General features: G+C 42.5%; 1 protein-coding gene across 2 annotated transcripts in view; it reads right to left on the reverse strand.

Annotated features, from left to right (window-relative positions):
* Positions 1-16,415, reverse strand: part of nudt14 (nudix (nucleoside diphosphate linked moiety X)-type motif 14) — a 30,327-nt gene that overhangs the window by 12,373 nt on the left and 1,539 nt on the right. For both annotated transcript variants that reach the window (XM_085770655.1, XM_085770654.1), the window contains exon 2: positions 4,719-4,762. In XM_085770655.1, the coding sequence (XP_085626781.1) occupies positions 4,719-4,762 (44 nt within the window). The remainder of the gene's footprint in view (positions 1-4,718; positions 4,763-16,415) is intronic.

A 16,415-nucleotide genomic window follows, 5' to 3' on the forward strand; every position in this document is an offset into this window, starting at 1 on the left:
AACTGATGAGTCTCCGTGAGCAGGATGAGGAGATAGAATAGGCAGGAGGGTCAGCGTGATCAGCTTCTCCACTGACATACAGTGACTTGTACACACACAGGTGGTTCACTACTGTGTGTGTGCACATGAGTGTGACTGTCGCTGCCAGTGGAGACTCTGGGCCTGGGGTCTGTGTTGGGAAAGCGGATGTGTCTGAGGCGGCAGGAAGCCCTGCCCTGTCTTTCCCATGGTGAGAGGGAACCAGGGAGATTGCTACTCCAGCTTGATTCAGGCTGCAGCGCCGGGGGCAGTGATTTAATAACCGTTTGACACACATGTACTGTACAGTACGTGAAACGGAGCAGCATGTACCATCGTTAGCTGACCTGGTTTTATCCTTGCTTAATAATTTCTCATCATTGACTGGAGTCTGCTTTCCATCTGCAGTTAACGCCTGTTTAGCAACTTCCAACATGTTTCAGGTGTCATGTTACCTTCAAGTAAAGTGACTTGTAATTCATGTTTCTGCAGCTGCAGACACATTTATGATCCACTGAGCTAAGGGAATCATTTCTGATATCGCTGCTGCTTGCAACGTGAGCAGAATGAGTCAATTTTGTCTGATGCTTCAAAAAAGTGATTATCACATCATGTATCAGTGTCTGAAGCCATGAAATCCATGGAGGAAACAGAGGTTTAGGGGTGGGTATTCACTGATTACACTTTTGTCATATCTTCACATCTTTCAAAAAGTGTGAACTGACTACAAGGATGAAAAAGACATCATTTTTGAGGTGAGACCGTGGAGACCTGACACCGCCATCTTGCAATGTGGCCCTTAAGAGACCCCGAGGAGTTTGCTTTTGGTTATAGAAGAGTCTCATATTAATGTGGATGAACCTACGTTACCCACACTTGTTAATGGGTCCATTTACGATAAAAATATTGTTTGTCTTTATAGTTGTTTTGGTCGGCTTGCCCAGCATTTACTAGTTTCGGTTTCCCAGACGCTGCCCGGTGGGTCATGGGAATAACGCCGCCGAAACTTCTCGTAGTCCCTTTAAGAATATGTGAAAACAAACCCATTAGTTGTTTTCTGTAAACCAATGCCTTCATGGCCTCAAACCCAGACCAACAAAGTATGGAAAGCATACAAAAAGGCATTTGCTAAAAATGCCACAACGTACGTTTTTTGTGCATAGATGATGTTGAAATGTCCCATGAAAATCTGTCTGAAAATGTTAGTTTCAAAATCCTTCAAAAAAGGTGTACAACTGTCATTCACGCAATGAAAACCCACCACCCATGTGCTTGACAGTCTGCAGCTGTCTGGAACAGGAGGATCGTCTCCACTGTAGAAAACACAATAGAATATGGATACGATAATATGGTAGATTTAGCCCAAAAGTGGGCCACACAAGCCTGAGGCATGAGAGCTGTCCCTTGAGGTCTGGGTTTTGTAGTGCTGTTCCACACCATTACTGCTGTTCTACAGCTTCCTGCTGAAAAAAAAAAATCTAATGGTTAAACCAAGAAGCAGGCTAAACGGACGCTCAGGACTCTTCATGCACCGTTAAGCTTTCTCTGCAGGGCTTCTGAATGGACAGCAGGAAAAAGTGGGTTATGGCTGAGAAACGAGGAGCAGGACTGAGGTGAGAGATGATTCCTACATGAAGTTCTTCACATCAGGACAGGATGCTGGTGTGCTGGGTTCATTCATCTGATCAATAACTGGAACTGAGGCAATGGCTGGTTGAGTGTCTTGTAATTTTTGTAACTAAACGTGATGTGTTCATGTTTGAGTCATCACGGCCTGAAATTTCTAATTTGATCAATGGAGCGATTTGTGATCAAGTATTCATTTGATCCATCATGAAAAATGGCATTATCAATCTGTGTGTGCCAAGTTGTTGTTTTGTCCAATCAACATTTGAAGTTGTACTCCATTTGACTTGCCAAAAAAACAACAGAAATAAGTCAAACTCAAACTCCTCATCTCTGGATATGAATCCATTTGGGGCTGACGGATCCTTGCATCTCCTGTTCATTTTGGTCAGGATCCTCCATAATTACAAGCAAAACACATTTATCATTACTTAACTGTGCAGAAACACATCTTCTTCCATTAAATCATCCCTGAGAGATTCTGAAAACATCTGGTGAGAACCAGAGGGGCTTTAAACTGACTGTGCTTTACAAATTGATCCAAACTCCTCCAAAACATGAAGTACACGATGTGTATCCTCCACAGGCATTGCTGACTTTCTTTTTTACTCAAACTGAATATCATAGACGTGAACCAAGACACATGATGAGCAAACTGAGACCACAAAATATGCAAATGACTCGATCTTTCCTCTTAAATTTCTTGCGCTGGCTCTCATTAAAAGTCACTTCCAGTAATAAACAAGCAACCCTCTGCAAACTCTCCCATAAACACATAGGTGTCAAAACAACATGGTGATGGGAATTTGCAAATGTTCTATGAGTGTTTTTGTAAACTTAGAGAAAACTTAAGACCGTATCCTACAAGACTTTCATGAAATACGTTCTTTTTGGATATTTCACCTTCCAACAAACCCTGTTTAATGGATGACATCTAAAGGTGTAGCCAAGAACCGATTGGGGACTTCAACATTTCATCACTGTTTTTTGATGCAGCGAATTCAGGCCAGGATCTTCTTATCAGAGCTCATCACACATGAGATGGAAAACAATGGATTAGCCCATTCCCTTCCCTTTGGGAGGAATTTAGTGCCCCAAATAAAGGAGTTCAACTTTTCTCAGGGTGAGAGTGGTGGTAGGACTGGAGTGCCCTCAGTGGTAAAGGAAGCGTTCTACCTATTGACTGTGAATGAAGATGGCTGTAGCTCCCGTGACATCACCCAGAGGTTTCTGAAGAGTGGTTTTAATTCTCTCATCGCCGTCTTGCCCTAAACCTTCGGCAACTTCACATTTGAAGCCAAGACATGCCAACTTGTGGCAAGCATCAAGCTGCCATTCAAAGAAGTGCAGTTTTTGATATTTCTAATTTGGCTTCATATGGTTGGCTGTACCAGATCATCACTGCAAAGAGGAGTTGAGTTTGAGCTCCCAATTCACTACCCTACCTTCAAACCTGAATGATCTAGTCTAGAAACTGCATAAATCTGATTGCAAACTCACACCGCAAGTGTCCAAACCTCTTCCCACATGACATCAGGGAACTCCTTTGATGGAAAAGCTGGAGGACAAGCCTGAAAAACAGAGGATGGATGTCTGGCTTGTCCATAATGTTGTCATTGGACTCACAGCCAGACAAGTGGTGGGAAATAAAAGGACTGATGAATGATGCTGAAGTCACTGTGACCATCAGAATTGGCATTGACAACTTGATGAACCACTAAAGCTTAATTTACCTTCTCAACTGTCAATTCAAGTGCCAAAGGTGTCCAAAAGAAAACAGGCACAAAGAAGAAAACTCATTCTGCCAAGATCAAGAAAAAAACTAATATTTGTTTAGACATTCACCAAATTCAAAATTTTCCGGCACTGTCAGGATGTTTTCAACCTCGTGTGGTATTTGCTCCGATTTGTCTTTCACATTTCTGATGTACCAGAAAATTACAGACCAATATGACGCCTGCTGGGAAGAAAATGTCACGCACACTTTCACAAAAATGCAAAACAGTCCTGCATCCATTCAGTGCACGCTTGTGGGGGGAATAACACTTTGGCAGAATTTGCACCTGAGGAATAGCTGGATGTTCCCGCGGGCTGTTTTCTCTTTACTGCTTTTGTCCCGGTGGAACTATCTTTTTTCTCGGGGACCTCTTTTTGGGGTCAGGGGTGGAGGAAAGAGGGGTTTTAAATGACCTGAGACTTACCTCGGGGGCATTGTGGTGCCCTGAGCAAAAACAGAGCGTAGGAACCGAGGCTTTGACACAAACGTGTGATATTTCTCTTACAGCGTCCCCTGTGAAGCTCAGACATTTATAGCCATTTCCATGTAGAATAACAGGGAGCGAGAGCCCAAAAAAACAAGCTCTGTTTGGGTTGACCGTCCTCCCAGTGTAGGACCGATGAGGTATAAAAACACAATGGGGAGGGGATGTGAATTACAGCTACAGGTGATAACACACAAGTTTCCTTCTTTGACTTTCTGTTAAAGTGCCCACACAGGATGCTCCATTATTACATTTATACATTTTATGCTGCAGCAGAAGGCCTTCCATTTATCATCAAATCTCTACGCCAGCTGCATTGCAAAAAAAAAAAGCATCCAATGGGAAAGGATGGACCGAAGAAATAAGATTTAGAGCTACACAGAGACTACAGGTCAGGATTGGTGCAAATCAAGCTCTTTAGCACTTAGATCACCACATTCATCCTCATCCGCTGATCCCTGAGAGCCAGATCGGATTCAGCCGCTGTGCAGACAAGCTCTCCAGATTGCAATATGTCTCCTGACATGATGAACATGCTGATGTGTTTACATCTCAGACATATTTCATTGGCACACGTCCTTCAGAGGTGATGTCTGTCTTGGCTGTGGAGAATCAAACCCCGCTCTGATACATACCTACAGTACTGCACATCGATGTTTCTTACTCAGTCTGAGTTTGCAGAGATAAACGTACACTTTGTTTATTTTCTTTATTTTAACAGCATTTATGTTTGTGTGTTCATGTGTGGAAACATAATGAGTTGAAAGCAGTTCTGCTTCCATCCATCCAATAGTGAGTAAAATGTGTTTTTACCTGTCATGGGTTCGCATGAAGTCCCAGGATTTCTTTGTGCCATTCTGTGAAGGGAAAAAAACACAATTAAAAAAGCAGAAGTAAACACAATCAAAGACCCTTTGAACCCTCTGACACTCGGTGGAATAAGATGCACTCAGTGTACCACAACGTCTCACTCCCTTTGTTGCATATTATTACTTTTAAGGCGGGATGTCAAATCATATGTGATTTATTTAACGTGATTACTGTAAAGGCAACAGCTGCCCCAGTGTCGATGCCTGCTTGGGCACGTTGAAGTAAAAATCATGCACCACACCTTATGAAAACATCTGCGGAGTCAAAGCGAAAGAAAAGCGCCGATGACTGTTCTTAAACTTTATCAAACATAGTTCAACAACAAGCACATGAAAGAAAATCTATATTCTTTAGTGTTTATAAAGCTGTAAAGCCATGTTACATTACTTTGCATTAGTGTTTTACACAGCGTAGAAGATTCCTGATGACTAAACGCTGGAACATGTCCTGTGTAAAATCATTCAACTTCAGCGACAGACGTTGTTGTAACCGAGTGTTTTTCATGCCCCATGGTCACATCGTCATCACAACAACCAGACGTGAAGCAGAACACCCCACGAGTAAATTTCCAGTACAATCAAGTACAATCCAACCGCCGACACAGGTGTGTGTAAGTCTGATCTGATCTGGCACACAGAGATGTGAAATGAGCAGAGAAAGACACTCTGGTTGCCTGAAGTGATGGTCCTGATGGTGTGGTCTAGTCTCATTCATACCAGGTGCACAGAGGTATGTGTTCAATTAAAATGATTAGGCATTAATTATTATTTTTTTGGCAACAATAGTGGCTCAGTCTGCAAGAAAGACTGACAAACATTGGAGTTTCAGAGTCCTCCGTTCCTTCTCTGAGTTACAGCGGGGCTCCGTGCAGCACTGCATGTCCATATGACGGTTGCGAATGGGCCTCACTTTTCTTCATCCAAAAAGACACACCAAAAAAAACATCCAAATACCTCCATAGTGCTCGTCTGTAATGTCCCTCTTGTATTGAAGCCCCAACATGAGAAATTGTTCCGAAAAAAATTAAATAAGTCTATATTTTAAGGTTGTTTGTAGCGGAAGCTCCCAGTGTCTCAGTTCACTGCTTTGCCTGTGTCTGTGCAAATCTCACACGATTTGCATTGACGCAAGATTCCGGCAGAGCAACACTGGGAGCTTCCGCTACAAACAACCTTAAAATATAGACTTATTTAATTTTTTTCGGAACGATTTCTCATGTTGGGGCTTCAATACAAGAGGGACATTACAGACGAGCACTATGGAGGTATTTGGATGTTTTTTTGGTGTGTCTTTTTGGACGAAGAAAAGTGAGGTCCATTCGCAACCGTCATATGGACATGCAGTGCTGCACGGAGCCCCGCTGTAACTCAGAGAAGGCACGGAGGACTCTGAAACTTCTCCCAGCCCTTAGTCGACAATGAGGGTGAGTAGATAATGAGTGAAATTTGAATTTTGGGTGAACTATCCCTTAAATGAAAATCATTTGCCTTTACACATAATCTGTGACAGATTTATGTAAAAATCTGTTTTTTTCCACTGTTGTTATAGAAATAAACTGGTGGCCAATCAGATGAAGAGGTGCTAGAAACAGGCACTTTACACCACTGAGCCAGAACATCATGGCGACCAGCCTAATGTGCTGTTGGCCCTCAGCGTGTCGCTAAAACAGCTCTGACCCACCGAGGTCTGGGCTCCACCAGGACCTCTGAGGGAGCCTGTGGTATCTGGCATCAGGACATGAGCAGCAGATGCTACAAGTCCAATAAGATGCACCAGCAGCTCAGATCTATTCCAGCACTTCCCCCCAACACCCTGGGTTGTTCCTGGTCGGACCAGAGATGCTTAGTTTAGCAAAGTCAAGTCTTAATATTCATATTTACTGGGAAATCAACTGAAATACTATACCTTGCATCGCTGAGCATGTAACACTTTATGATCTGTTATTGTTTTTCATCTTTATCCACTTTTTTTTATTGTGTTTTTGTTTTGTTGTCCTGCAAGCACTTTACAATTTAGATATCTGTTTACTTTCTGTATAAGTCTCACATTTATTGATACATAAACCAACATTTGCCACATGTATACTTGTTATGTGTGATATTCACAAATACCAATAACGTATTAAAAAAAGGAAAAGCAATTAAAATATATAGGAATTTATAGGTAATTGGTTCATCATTGCAACTTCACTTCACAAAAACAGTTTTTACTCCTGTTAGAGCAACATTTGCTACAAACTACAGTCGCAATGTCTTTAAGGACATTATTCACCCTTGATAAATCAAAAAGAGAATATATTTGTGAACAGTTTTTAAAGATTTATACTGGTATGAGCCGGTGGAGTTAGAGGAACCATGTGAGACAAAACCACACCCAGTATAATTGGACTTTTACTTTTTAGCGTTCACATCTTAAGTGAATTAAATGTACTCATTAAGTTAAGCACCTACTCCTGTCTCCACATTACATGCTGTATAAATATGGTAAAGTTGGCCTACATTTTCTATGCCTGAGGAAATATGGCCTTGATTCAAATTTAGGCTACATCGCTCTCTCTCTCCGCCCACGAGTTCTTTCAGACGCAGAGATGACAGCTTTACAAGAAAAGGCTTATTTCACCTACAATGGTGTGCGAGTCCGTTTCAGCACCACCCAAGAAATGGGAGGGGGGTGAAATGGCGAGCTAATTGCACTGATAGAATCAAACATAATAGAGCTACTGTTGTAGCAACAGGATCTGAGTTAGGATATGCCGCTGTGCCAAAGATGTACTTAGAGCTGCAACGGACCACGTTTAGATTTTTATCTAAAGGGAATAAAAACCATTAGATCAAGGTTGAAGCACAATTAACTGATTGTTTGCGTCCTTGCCTCCAACACTTTGTGATGCGTGCAAACTTTTTCCCTTTGTCAAACATGACTAAGAACTGAATGGACGCCTTTTATAAATCCTGCTGGTTTACAAATACTACACGTTGCAATAAAACATCTGTTGAAACATCTGCACAATGATAATTTAACCAAGTGCCCTCAAAGTGGAACTCAATGATACAACCTCGTCAACAAAAAGCTCATGTTTGCGTTTCAGAAACTTGGTCCATTGAAAGTTGGGCAGTTTTGTTTGATATATGTCTTTAAAAATCATGTGATTATGAAAATTGTTGCATTGCAAATGACTGTTTGCCCAACAATTTCAGCTCTACACTTAACTTTCAAATTGTAGTATTTACAGCAGGGACGTTGCCTTGTGTTCATCTCCTTTAATTTTTTAGGCAGCTCCTCCCTACAACAGATTACCTGCTTGCCACATGAATCACTGAATTAAGTAGCATTTTCAAGTGGCTATTATAATTAAGACTAAAATTACAGAGATGATGAGAGTATAATACAGTCACGAAGTGCATTTAGGGAGAAAGCCCTGCAATGTTTGGTTTAATTCATCATCAGTAAAAAAAAAATCCCACTAATCCTATAGATTTCCACCCAGTTCCTGTTAAAGTTGGCCTTCAGATACATCTAATGGGAAATCCAACGGCTGGTGCACGACCCAACAGGTCACAAGCAGCACGGGACCTCGATGTGAAGCCAAGCTAGCATAATGCTGCTCATGCATCATTAAGTATCATAGTTGTGGCGTGAAATGAGAGCAGGAAGCCAAAGCTTGTGGACGTTTAGTTATGGTGTCATTTTTAAGTAGTGTAAAAGCCACAGGATGAGACTTCTAAACCACATTCATAGGGCACATGGTGGGGTTGGTTGATGGGTATGATACATGAAAATGATACAGTCACCAGATCTCATCCCAGTTGCACACCTCAGCACTCTCCACCACTGTTAAAGAGGGAATATCTCTTGCAAAGCAGCGTGTGGCGTTCACAGACCTGGAGAATCGATGCTCCGGCCTCACTGAGACACTTTGTGTTGATCTTTCCTGTAATTCATCGTCCGTCTGTTTGTGCGTCAGGCTCTGGGAAGAATTTGCATTCAGAGCTGAGAAAACACTCTAAGCTCTAATTCTTTATTGTCCATCCAGGTATTTTCATTTTAGTTGGCCTTTCTGGTTCTTTAATACAATCTAAATGCTCATATAAAATCAATTTTAACAGTTACAGATTGTGCAACTGTTTCAATAACCAATTGATAACTAGTCCTTAAGTAAAACTGATCAAATATTCACTCGTAACTCAAATCTAAAATGTGAAGATTTGTTGTTTTTCTTTGTCAAACATTACGCACACTGAACATATTTGGGTTTTGAACAGCTGGTCAAATAAAGCATGTAATCTGAATCTCTGACAGTTCTGGGAAATGAGAACAAGCTTTTTCCATGATTTTCTGTCATTTTATGGACAAGAGGAAGGTCTTCATTCATTAATCCAGAAAATAACCTGCAGATTAATCGATGATTACCATCTTTTCATAGTAGCCCTTGAAGAGATTCAACATTTATGTAGCCTATTGTAAAATGGTAAACAAGTAAATTGATGCTTATTAGATAAAACTGGATTAGATTAGATCAGATAAAACTGGTGATATATTTTGTGCAATAGTGATGAAATTTACTTTACACATTTTCTTAACATGAATCAAAACTGCAGGTTCATGCTCCTTGTGCTGAAGACAGAACGTGCTTCCTGTCCCAACGGTCGACCATCAGTTCATTCAAACCCCTCACGGTGCGATCACATCATCACGCCATCACAGACGCTCCACGCAGTCTGCACACATTCAACTGGTGTAGCGGCTTCTACAAAAATCCTGTCATGTCAACAAAAGTGTGCGTGCGAGCGAGCGACTCTCGCACGCACATCATTCCTCCGTGAGGCCACGCCGGCCGCGCCCCTCTCACTTTTCATCGAGGAAAGCGAAAGGCGTGTGTGTGTGTGATAAATCACTTGTCATTACTGAGGCGAGGAGCCACTTCTCGTGTCCTGATGCTGTGTGAGGAGGAGGAGGAGGAGGAGGAGGAGGAGGAGTGATTGAATAATGTATGAGGAGGAGCAGTTTTCTTGTCAATGAATGGATTTTTACATCACAAAATCTTCCACTTAGAGGTTTTCATTTTATAATGACAATCATTGTGATGCTGCAGTGAATCTACATTGCTGCAGGAAACACTATAGGATACATTAAATCCATTTGACAGGATACAGTGGGACCATGCAGACAGGTAAGTCGTTAAAGTGTCTTATATAAGGCGCTGCTACTGTCTTGTTTCTCTGTAAGTAACTGTATTAATAAACGTCCATTAGTGAGAAAGCTGCTCTGTGTTGAATAAAGCAGAAACAAACACAAGGTTTGTGGTTCTGAATCGTTGCAGTAGAGTCAAACAACTGACAGTTCCCATCACTTCTTGCCTGACCGCAGTACATGACACAGACATCATGGTTCACCATGAAGCCAGCCTATTGTTTGGAGGTATTTATTGATCACTGATTGCTATATAGCTCAGCCCCAGTGGCCGTGCAGCAGCAGCAGGAGGGAGAATCCAGATGTGGGTTTACCAGTGGCTGCTATTAACATGTCAGCTCAGAGGACACATTTAAATAAGACAACTTTGAAGTTACTGAGAGTCACATTTCTCCTGTTTAGAGGCAGTAAACGATCTCCCACCACGACCACTCACAGTCCAGTACATCTCAGAGACCAAACCAACAACAACCCTCCGTTACAGAGCAGCATTAAAGGTCCATTTATAGACATTATATACATTTATTTAATGTCAATAATACTCTATATAGGTAATAATACGCAGTGTTGTCAACACTTTACACTAACTTCTGTTGTACACTTATTCTGGAGACTTCAAATGAGTGTTGAATCTTAAAGTTGAAGAAGTTGTTCTTTAACTTTACTTTGCTTCCTTCCACAGGCGACATGAGCTATAACGATCAGGCAATTGATCAATTAGTTGATTTATAAATCAATCACAAGGGCAACAAATTAAGCTTTTTGAATGTGATGCTTTGTCATTTCTTTATCTTACATGACACCAAAGAGAATTTATTATAGGTTTGGACTGTTGGACAGAGAAAAGAGAAAAGAGACAAAACAATAAAATCTAATCTGCAGATTAACTATTAATGATGATCATGATTGATGGTTGCTGGGCAAATTGACAGACTTTCTCGACACTTGTTAGAGTCTAAACTACAGGATTAGTGTGATCTGAGAGTAAAACATGCACTTTCATAGATATCTACAAACAGATCTAGTTCATCAGCATCAACAGAAATAGGATGCTGTCCTTCCCGTATGAATACAAGCGACAGTTTACAGACATTTTTGGCTACAGCAGACGTCACGGTGCAAGGTGTGAAAACCTGACAGGAAAATCACACACAAGAAAAGCAAAATGAGTAAAGGAAAGTCAGACAGAGAGATTCAAGGAACATGTCATCCCTCCACAATAAAGTTACAGGATAAGAAAAAAAAACTGGTTTTCATATTGAAAAACAAGAGCACCAATGATAAAACAGTATGAATGTATCACCACACACACACACACACATATACACACACCTTCCCTCTCTAGTGTCCTGTCACCACTCACAGATGGTGGGGTTCTCCTCATTACTCGGGCCACTTGCTGAGAGAAGGGGGGCGGGGACGGCTTGAATGGCCCAGGGGAGACGGGGGAATCATGGCCGACATGGATTACGACAGAGAGATTAGCCCATGGGGAGAGGGAGAGAGACATAGACAGAGGACGTGAGAGAGAGAGAGAGAGAGAGGGAGAGGGAGAGAGGAAGGGAAGCAGGAACAGGCTCCACACAGGACCTTGAAATTAATGTGGTCCCTCTGGCTTTGGGCATCAGAAACGCTCCCGTGTGAATGGCCATTGTAGGAAGGGATGTATGGTCTTGATCTTTTAGGTACTTAAAGTCTAATAACCATCACACACACACACATACACACGTATACACACACCTCCTGTGCTGACTACACTATAAAGCTGGCAGCTGCAGCAGGAAGAAAAAAAAAATCAACTACCTCCTCAAACACAATGGCACTCTTTGATTCTCAACATGCGCTCTCCAATTTTTTTTCTTCTTTTTTTCATATAGTGGATCGGCTCCACTCTCACCAGCCTCGGCACAGACAAAGACAAAGACACGAGTATCATCCACACGCTGCGACCGGTGAACTAATGATCAGCAAAGGTCTGAACACGATGACCAAACAATGACCAGAAATTAAAAATAAAAAAAAAGCGTGTGCACCTGCATGAAGTGATGATGGAGCTGCAGCGTTTTAAATGTGTGAGTGCCAAACACTACAACGGCGTCAAGGACACACTCTTCCAAGTGCACGCCGCCGCCCAAGTGACCCAGTGTGTGTCCTCCAGTGAAATCCACAGAAAGCAGCAAAACTTCAAATCAAATAAAGTCAGTTTACACGCCGGTGTCCCTCCAATCAGAGCCGGACCACTCAGAGGAGCCGTCCACACCGCCCTGGCTTTTTTCTCTTCTTTCTGTTTTAACCTTGTTCTCAAGGCGTTCAGGGGCACTGATGTGACAGATTCACTTCAAATACATGCATGTATGGATTCACAACAACATGTTACATCTGATTTATCAGTTAAATGTCGATCGACGGTCGAGAGGTGCAAAGTTTAGTGTTGATTATTCATTCAAGGACGGACAAAAATCATTGAATCAGCAGCGATTCTCATGATTGATTATTTGCTTCTGTCACTTTTCAAGCAAAATAAAACAATCAGATGGTTTGAGGTTTCTCAAATGTGACTTTGCTGCTTTTTTGACCCCTTACAATAAACTAGATTGGATATTTGCTGGGTGATCAGACTTTGGACGTGTTTTCTACACCAAAAGTTTGACTGAAAATGATCTGCAGCTTTTTGACACCATTATCTATAAACAAATTAAATAATTACATAAATAAGAGCATAATTAAAGACCCACTCCCGTGAAAATCGTGTTTTCTGAGCTTTTCACATGTTCCTGTGGCATTTTTCTTGTGTTAGAGCACTTATCAGCAGAGAAGGAAGTGCAAAATTGCATTTCAGAGTTTTTCTGCCTTCAAACTGCTGTGAACCAATGGCAGACGCGAACTGGCAGTTTCAGGAAGACTGGAGTTGAGGGTGTCACAGCTCCAGGGGAGGGCACTAGTGCTACAAGCTCCCGCCCCGCTCTGCATCTGGCTCAGAGGTGAAAGCCTTCACAGCTCGGTGTAGCTGTCAAGGTATAATAGGTATAGCTCACCTGGTAGAGCAGCTTGCACCATGAGCAAGGACTATGTTCCAGTCTGGGATCGAATCCCAGTGTGGAGTTTTACGCTAAACGCGCTGAATCTGTAATTGTACAATGTCCAGCTGTCAGCAAGCGGGGGGGTGGGGTGCGAGGAGGTGGCTGGGCGGGTGCAGAGCAGCGCAGTCTCCGCCCACCCCCCAGAGGTACATTGCTAATGTGCATGGCTAATGAGCTGGTTTTAAAATGGCCGAAAAGGGTCGCGGGAGTGGGACTTTAAAGAACTAATTTACAGATGAATCTATGATGATCTATAAAATGAAACGTAATAATCAGAATTTGCTGACTTCAAACTGTTTTTGTACGAGATACAGCTGAATAAAAGTAACAAACAATCTCCACCCACAGAAAACATATACACACACACACACACACACACCAACGAGGGTCATTTTACTGCCACGACTCGAGCTCCAGCCAATAAACAACTATTCATGTGGGAAAGTGTGTGTTTTAATAATAGCTCTCTTCTTCATTGAAGGAGCGAGGGGCCGGCGATCGTAGGCTACACGAGATCCGTAATTACAGATGAATAATTCAAATCTTTATAATGAATAAATGGAAGACAATTATCCTGCTCTAAGTATCAACCTGTGATTCAACGTGAGCACCAGGCAACGGAGATGAGAGGGGTTTCCCCGAGTCAACAAGGGACAATCACCTGCTTTGTGGAGCGAGGCGCGGCGAGGGGGAGGAGACAAAACAGCAACACACACACACACACACACACACACACAAACGATGAAGAGGGCCTCTTACGCGTGACACCTACTTTTAAAGTGTGAGTAGATTTCAGATATTGACCAGCGGCCGAGCTGCAGATGCAGAGTCGTGGACATGAAAAGATTCAGGGGGGAGAAGAGATGCTCCCTCCTCGGTGGGACTGAAAAGCCTTTTTATGGGGTGAGGTGGGAGGGTGAGAGGGAGAGGGAGGGAGGGTGAAGGGAGGAGGGGAGGGGTTCATGAGCAAAACCCCTCCTGAGCTGTGGAGGAGAGATGATGAGGATGAAAGGGAGAGAGAGAGAGTCCACCGTTGTCTCTTTTGTCGTCCATCTGCTGTCTTAACCCGTTCCGCCATTCTCCTGACAAGCTTAACCCCCTCCACCCCCCCCATAGGTCCTGTCACAGGTGTGAGTCTCAGTACTTAAAGGGATACTTCGCCCAAAATCGATAATTCACCAATTTTCTACTCACCGTCATGCCAAGGAAGGGTTCGGAGAACTTTCAGAGTTATCAAAACGCTCTAGGAGTTCCAGGGGGGGTCCGGCTGGCAACGGGTTTTCATATAATGGCGGCGGGTAGAGTTCACTTTTGAATCGTCCAAAACACACACTATGAAACATCCAGATACTAGGGCTGGTGCGTGATGGGGGGGGGTGGCGGCAGCGGCGACCGTAACGTCTGACCGGGGGGGGGGCGTGGCACGATCGTAGCGGAAATAATGAAAGTAATGGCAAACAAACACTGCATACTGCATATCTCCACAATCAGGCAGGTTTCCAGGATGCCAGGTAGCCTACTCATTGTAATGTAACAAGTGCCGATGAGAACCGGTGTCATCATTTCATGGTCAATTTTCCATGGCAACGAACAAAGCTTCGAAGCTTCGATTTCTTTGGGTCAGCCCTACCAGATACCTCCATACTGCTCGTCCTACTGACCCGGGTGTCCTGAAGCCGCAACATGACAAAGTTGTTCAGAAAGAATTAATTTGATCTTAGTCTTGTTGTAGTAGTAGCTCCCAGTGGCTGAGCGAGATGTTCTTCTGTGTTTACATCAAATATCCAATGGTTTACAACGACGAACGAACATCTCGTAGCAAATCTCACGCATGTGCACAAACATCAACAGAGCCACTGAGAGCTACTGCTACAACAAGGATAAAAACAGAGGTCAAATTAATTTTTCTGAATAACTTTTTCATGTGGCGGCTTCAGGACACTTGGGTCAGTACAGACGAGCAGTATGGAGGTATCTGGATGTTTCATAGTGTGTGTTTTGGATGATTCAGCCGGACCCCCCCTGGAACTCCAAAAGCGATGACTCCGAAAGTTCTCCAAACCCTTCCTTGGCATGACGGTGAGTAGATGATTGGTGAACTATCGATTTTGGGTGAAGTATAGCTTTAAGTTTTTCAATTACCGGTACAATGACGGCAACACGACAACGAACGAGCATCTCGCACCAGTTGCAGCTCCTTTTCCTCTCACTTTGAAGCCGAACTCTGCCAGAACTTAAAAATAACAGCGTGAGTGTGACCTCAGCAACACGAGGTTGAACAACATCTTCTTATCAGAGACAATGAGACGTAATGAGCAGGACGACGGAGCATTTTTCTCTTTCTGAGAACCAGTTACATCACAGTGATTCCTTTGTGCGACTGTCACTGTTCAGATCCTCTGAAAAAAAACAAAAAAAACAGAAGCCAACCAACTCCATAACCCAGGAACAGAGAAAACTGCACAAATATTTTGAAAACCTAAAAATAGTTTGGTCTTGGACTCCTGCCTATGTTTGGGTGAGGCAACGTTTCTCACTTTGCTGGAGACCATCAGGACACACACAGTCATCATCACACTTTGATTTCTTTCCGTTTAAAGACCGAGAAAACCTAAAAAAACAAGTTTATACTGTGATGACTTCATGAGTTATAGGCTAACGTCATTTACTATTTACTGCTCAAACACCACTGGCACTGGTTGCTGTGAAATGTGACAGCTTTTGGGCTCGTTTGATAAAAATGTAAAGTTAAGAAGATTTCAGTCATACAAGATACTCTGCCATCGTGACCTGGATAGGAAGCCAAAAATGACCGAAGGAAGACGGATGGACAGTGACCGGCTCTGAACACAACACTGAATGTGGTGGCATGGTTCAATACAGAGCTGAAGACATAAGGGGCTTCTGCTTAGTCTATACAGGAAGAGCTGAAAAAGCATATCAGAAATTGACTTTTAGACTATAATGACGTTAACTTCTCATTCGTTTTCTTCCAAAAATGATTATATACTGTACATGTTGAGATGAGATATCCTTGCCAGCTGTCCATATTTACAAGATTAACTCCAATACTATTGGTGCCACATTTTCCAACACATCTATATACACACGGCTACAAAAAAAAGCAAATAATACGAGGGATGTATGGTCCAAACTGTTCTCACATGGCACCAGCATTGACGTAGCTTCCATCTGAAATGATATATTTGTCCTTCACAGTGTGGACCGCTCTGTAATCATATTTATGTAAGCTAACATGAGGATATGGACTGCTGTGGCACTAAAAGTCTGAGTCACATGGACATTTGCAACCCTAGTAAAGCCAGTATCAACATAGACCACAATGAATATTATTATTATGACCACTGAT

This window comes from Trachurus japonicus, chromosome 24, assembly GCF_045865225.1.
Source record: "Trachurus japonicus isolate A0001 chromosome 24, Traja_1.0".
NCBI lineage: Eukaryota > Metazoa > Chordata > Actinopteri > Carangiformes > Carangidae > Trachurus > Trachurus japonicus.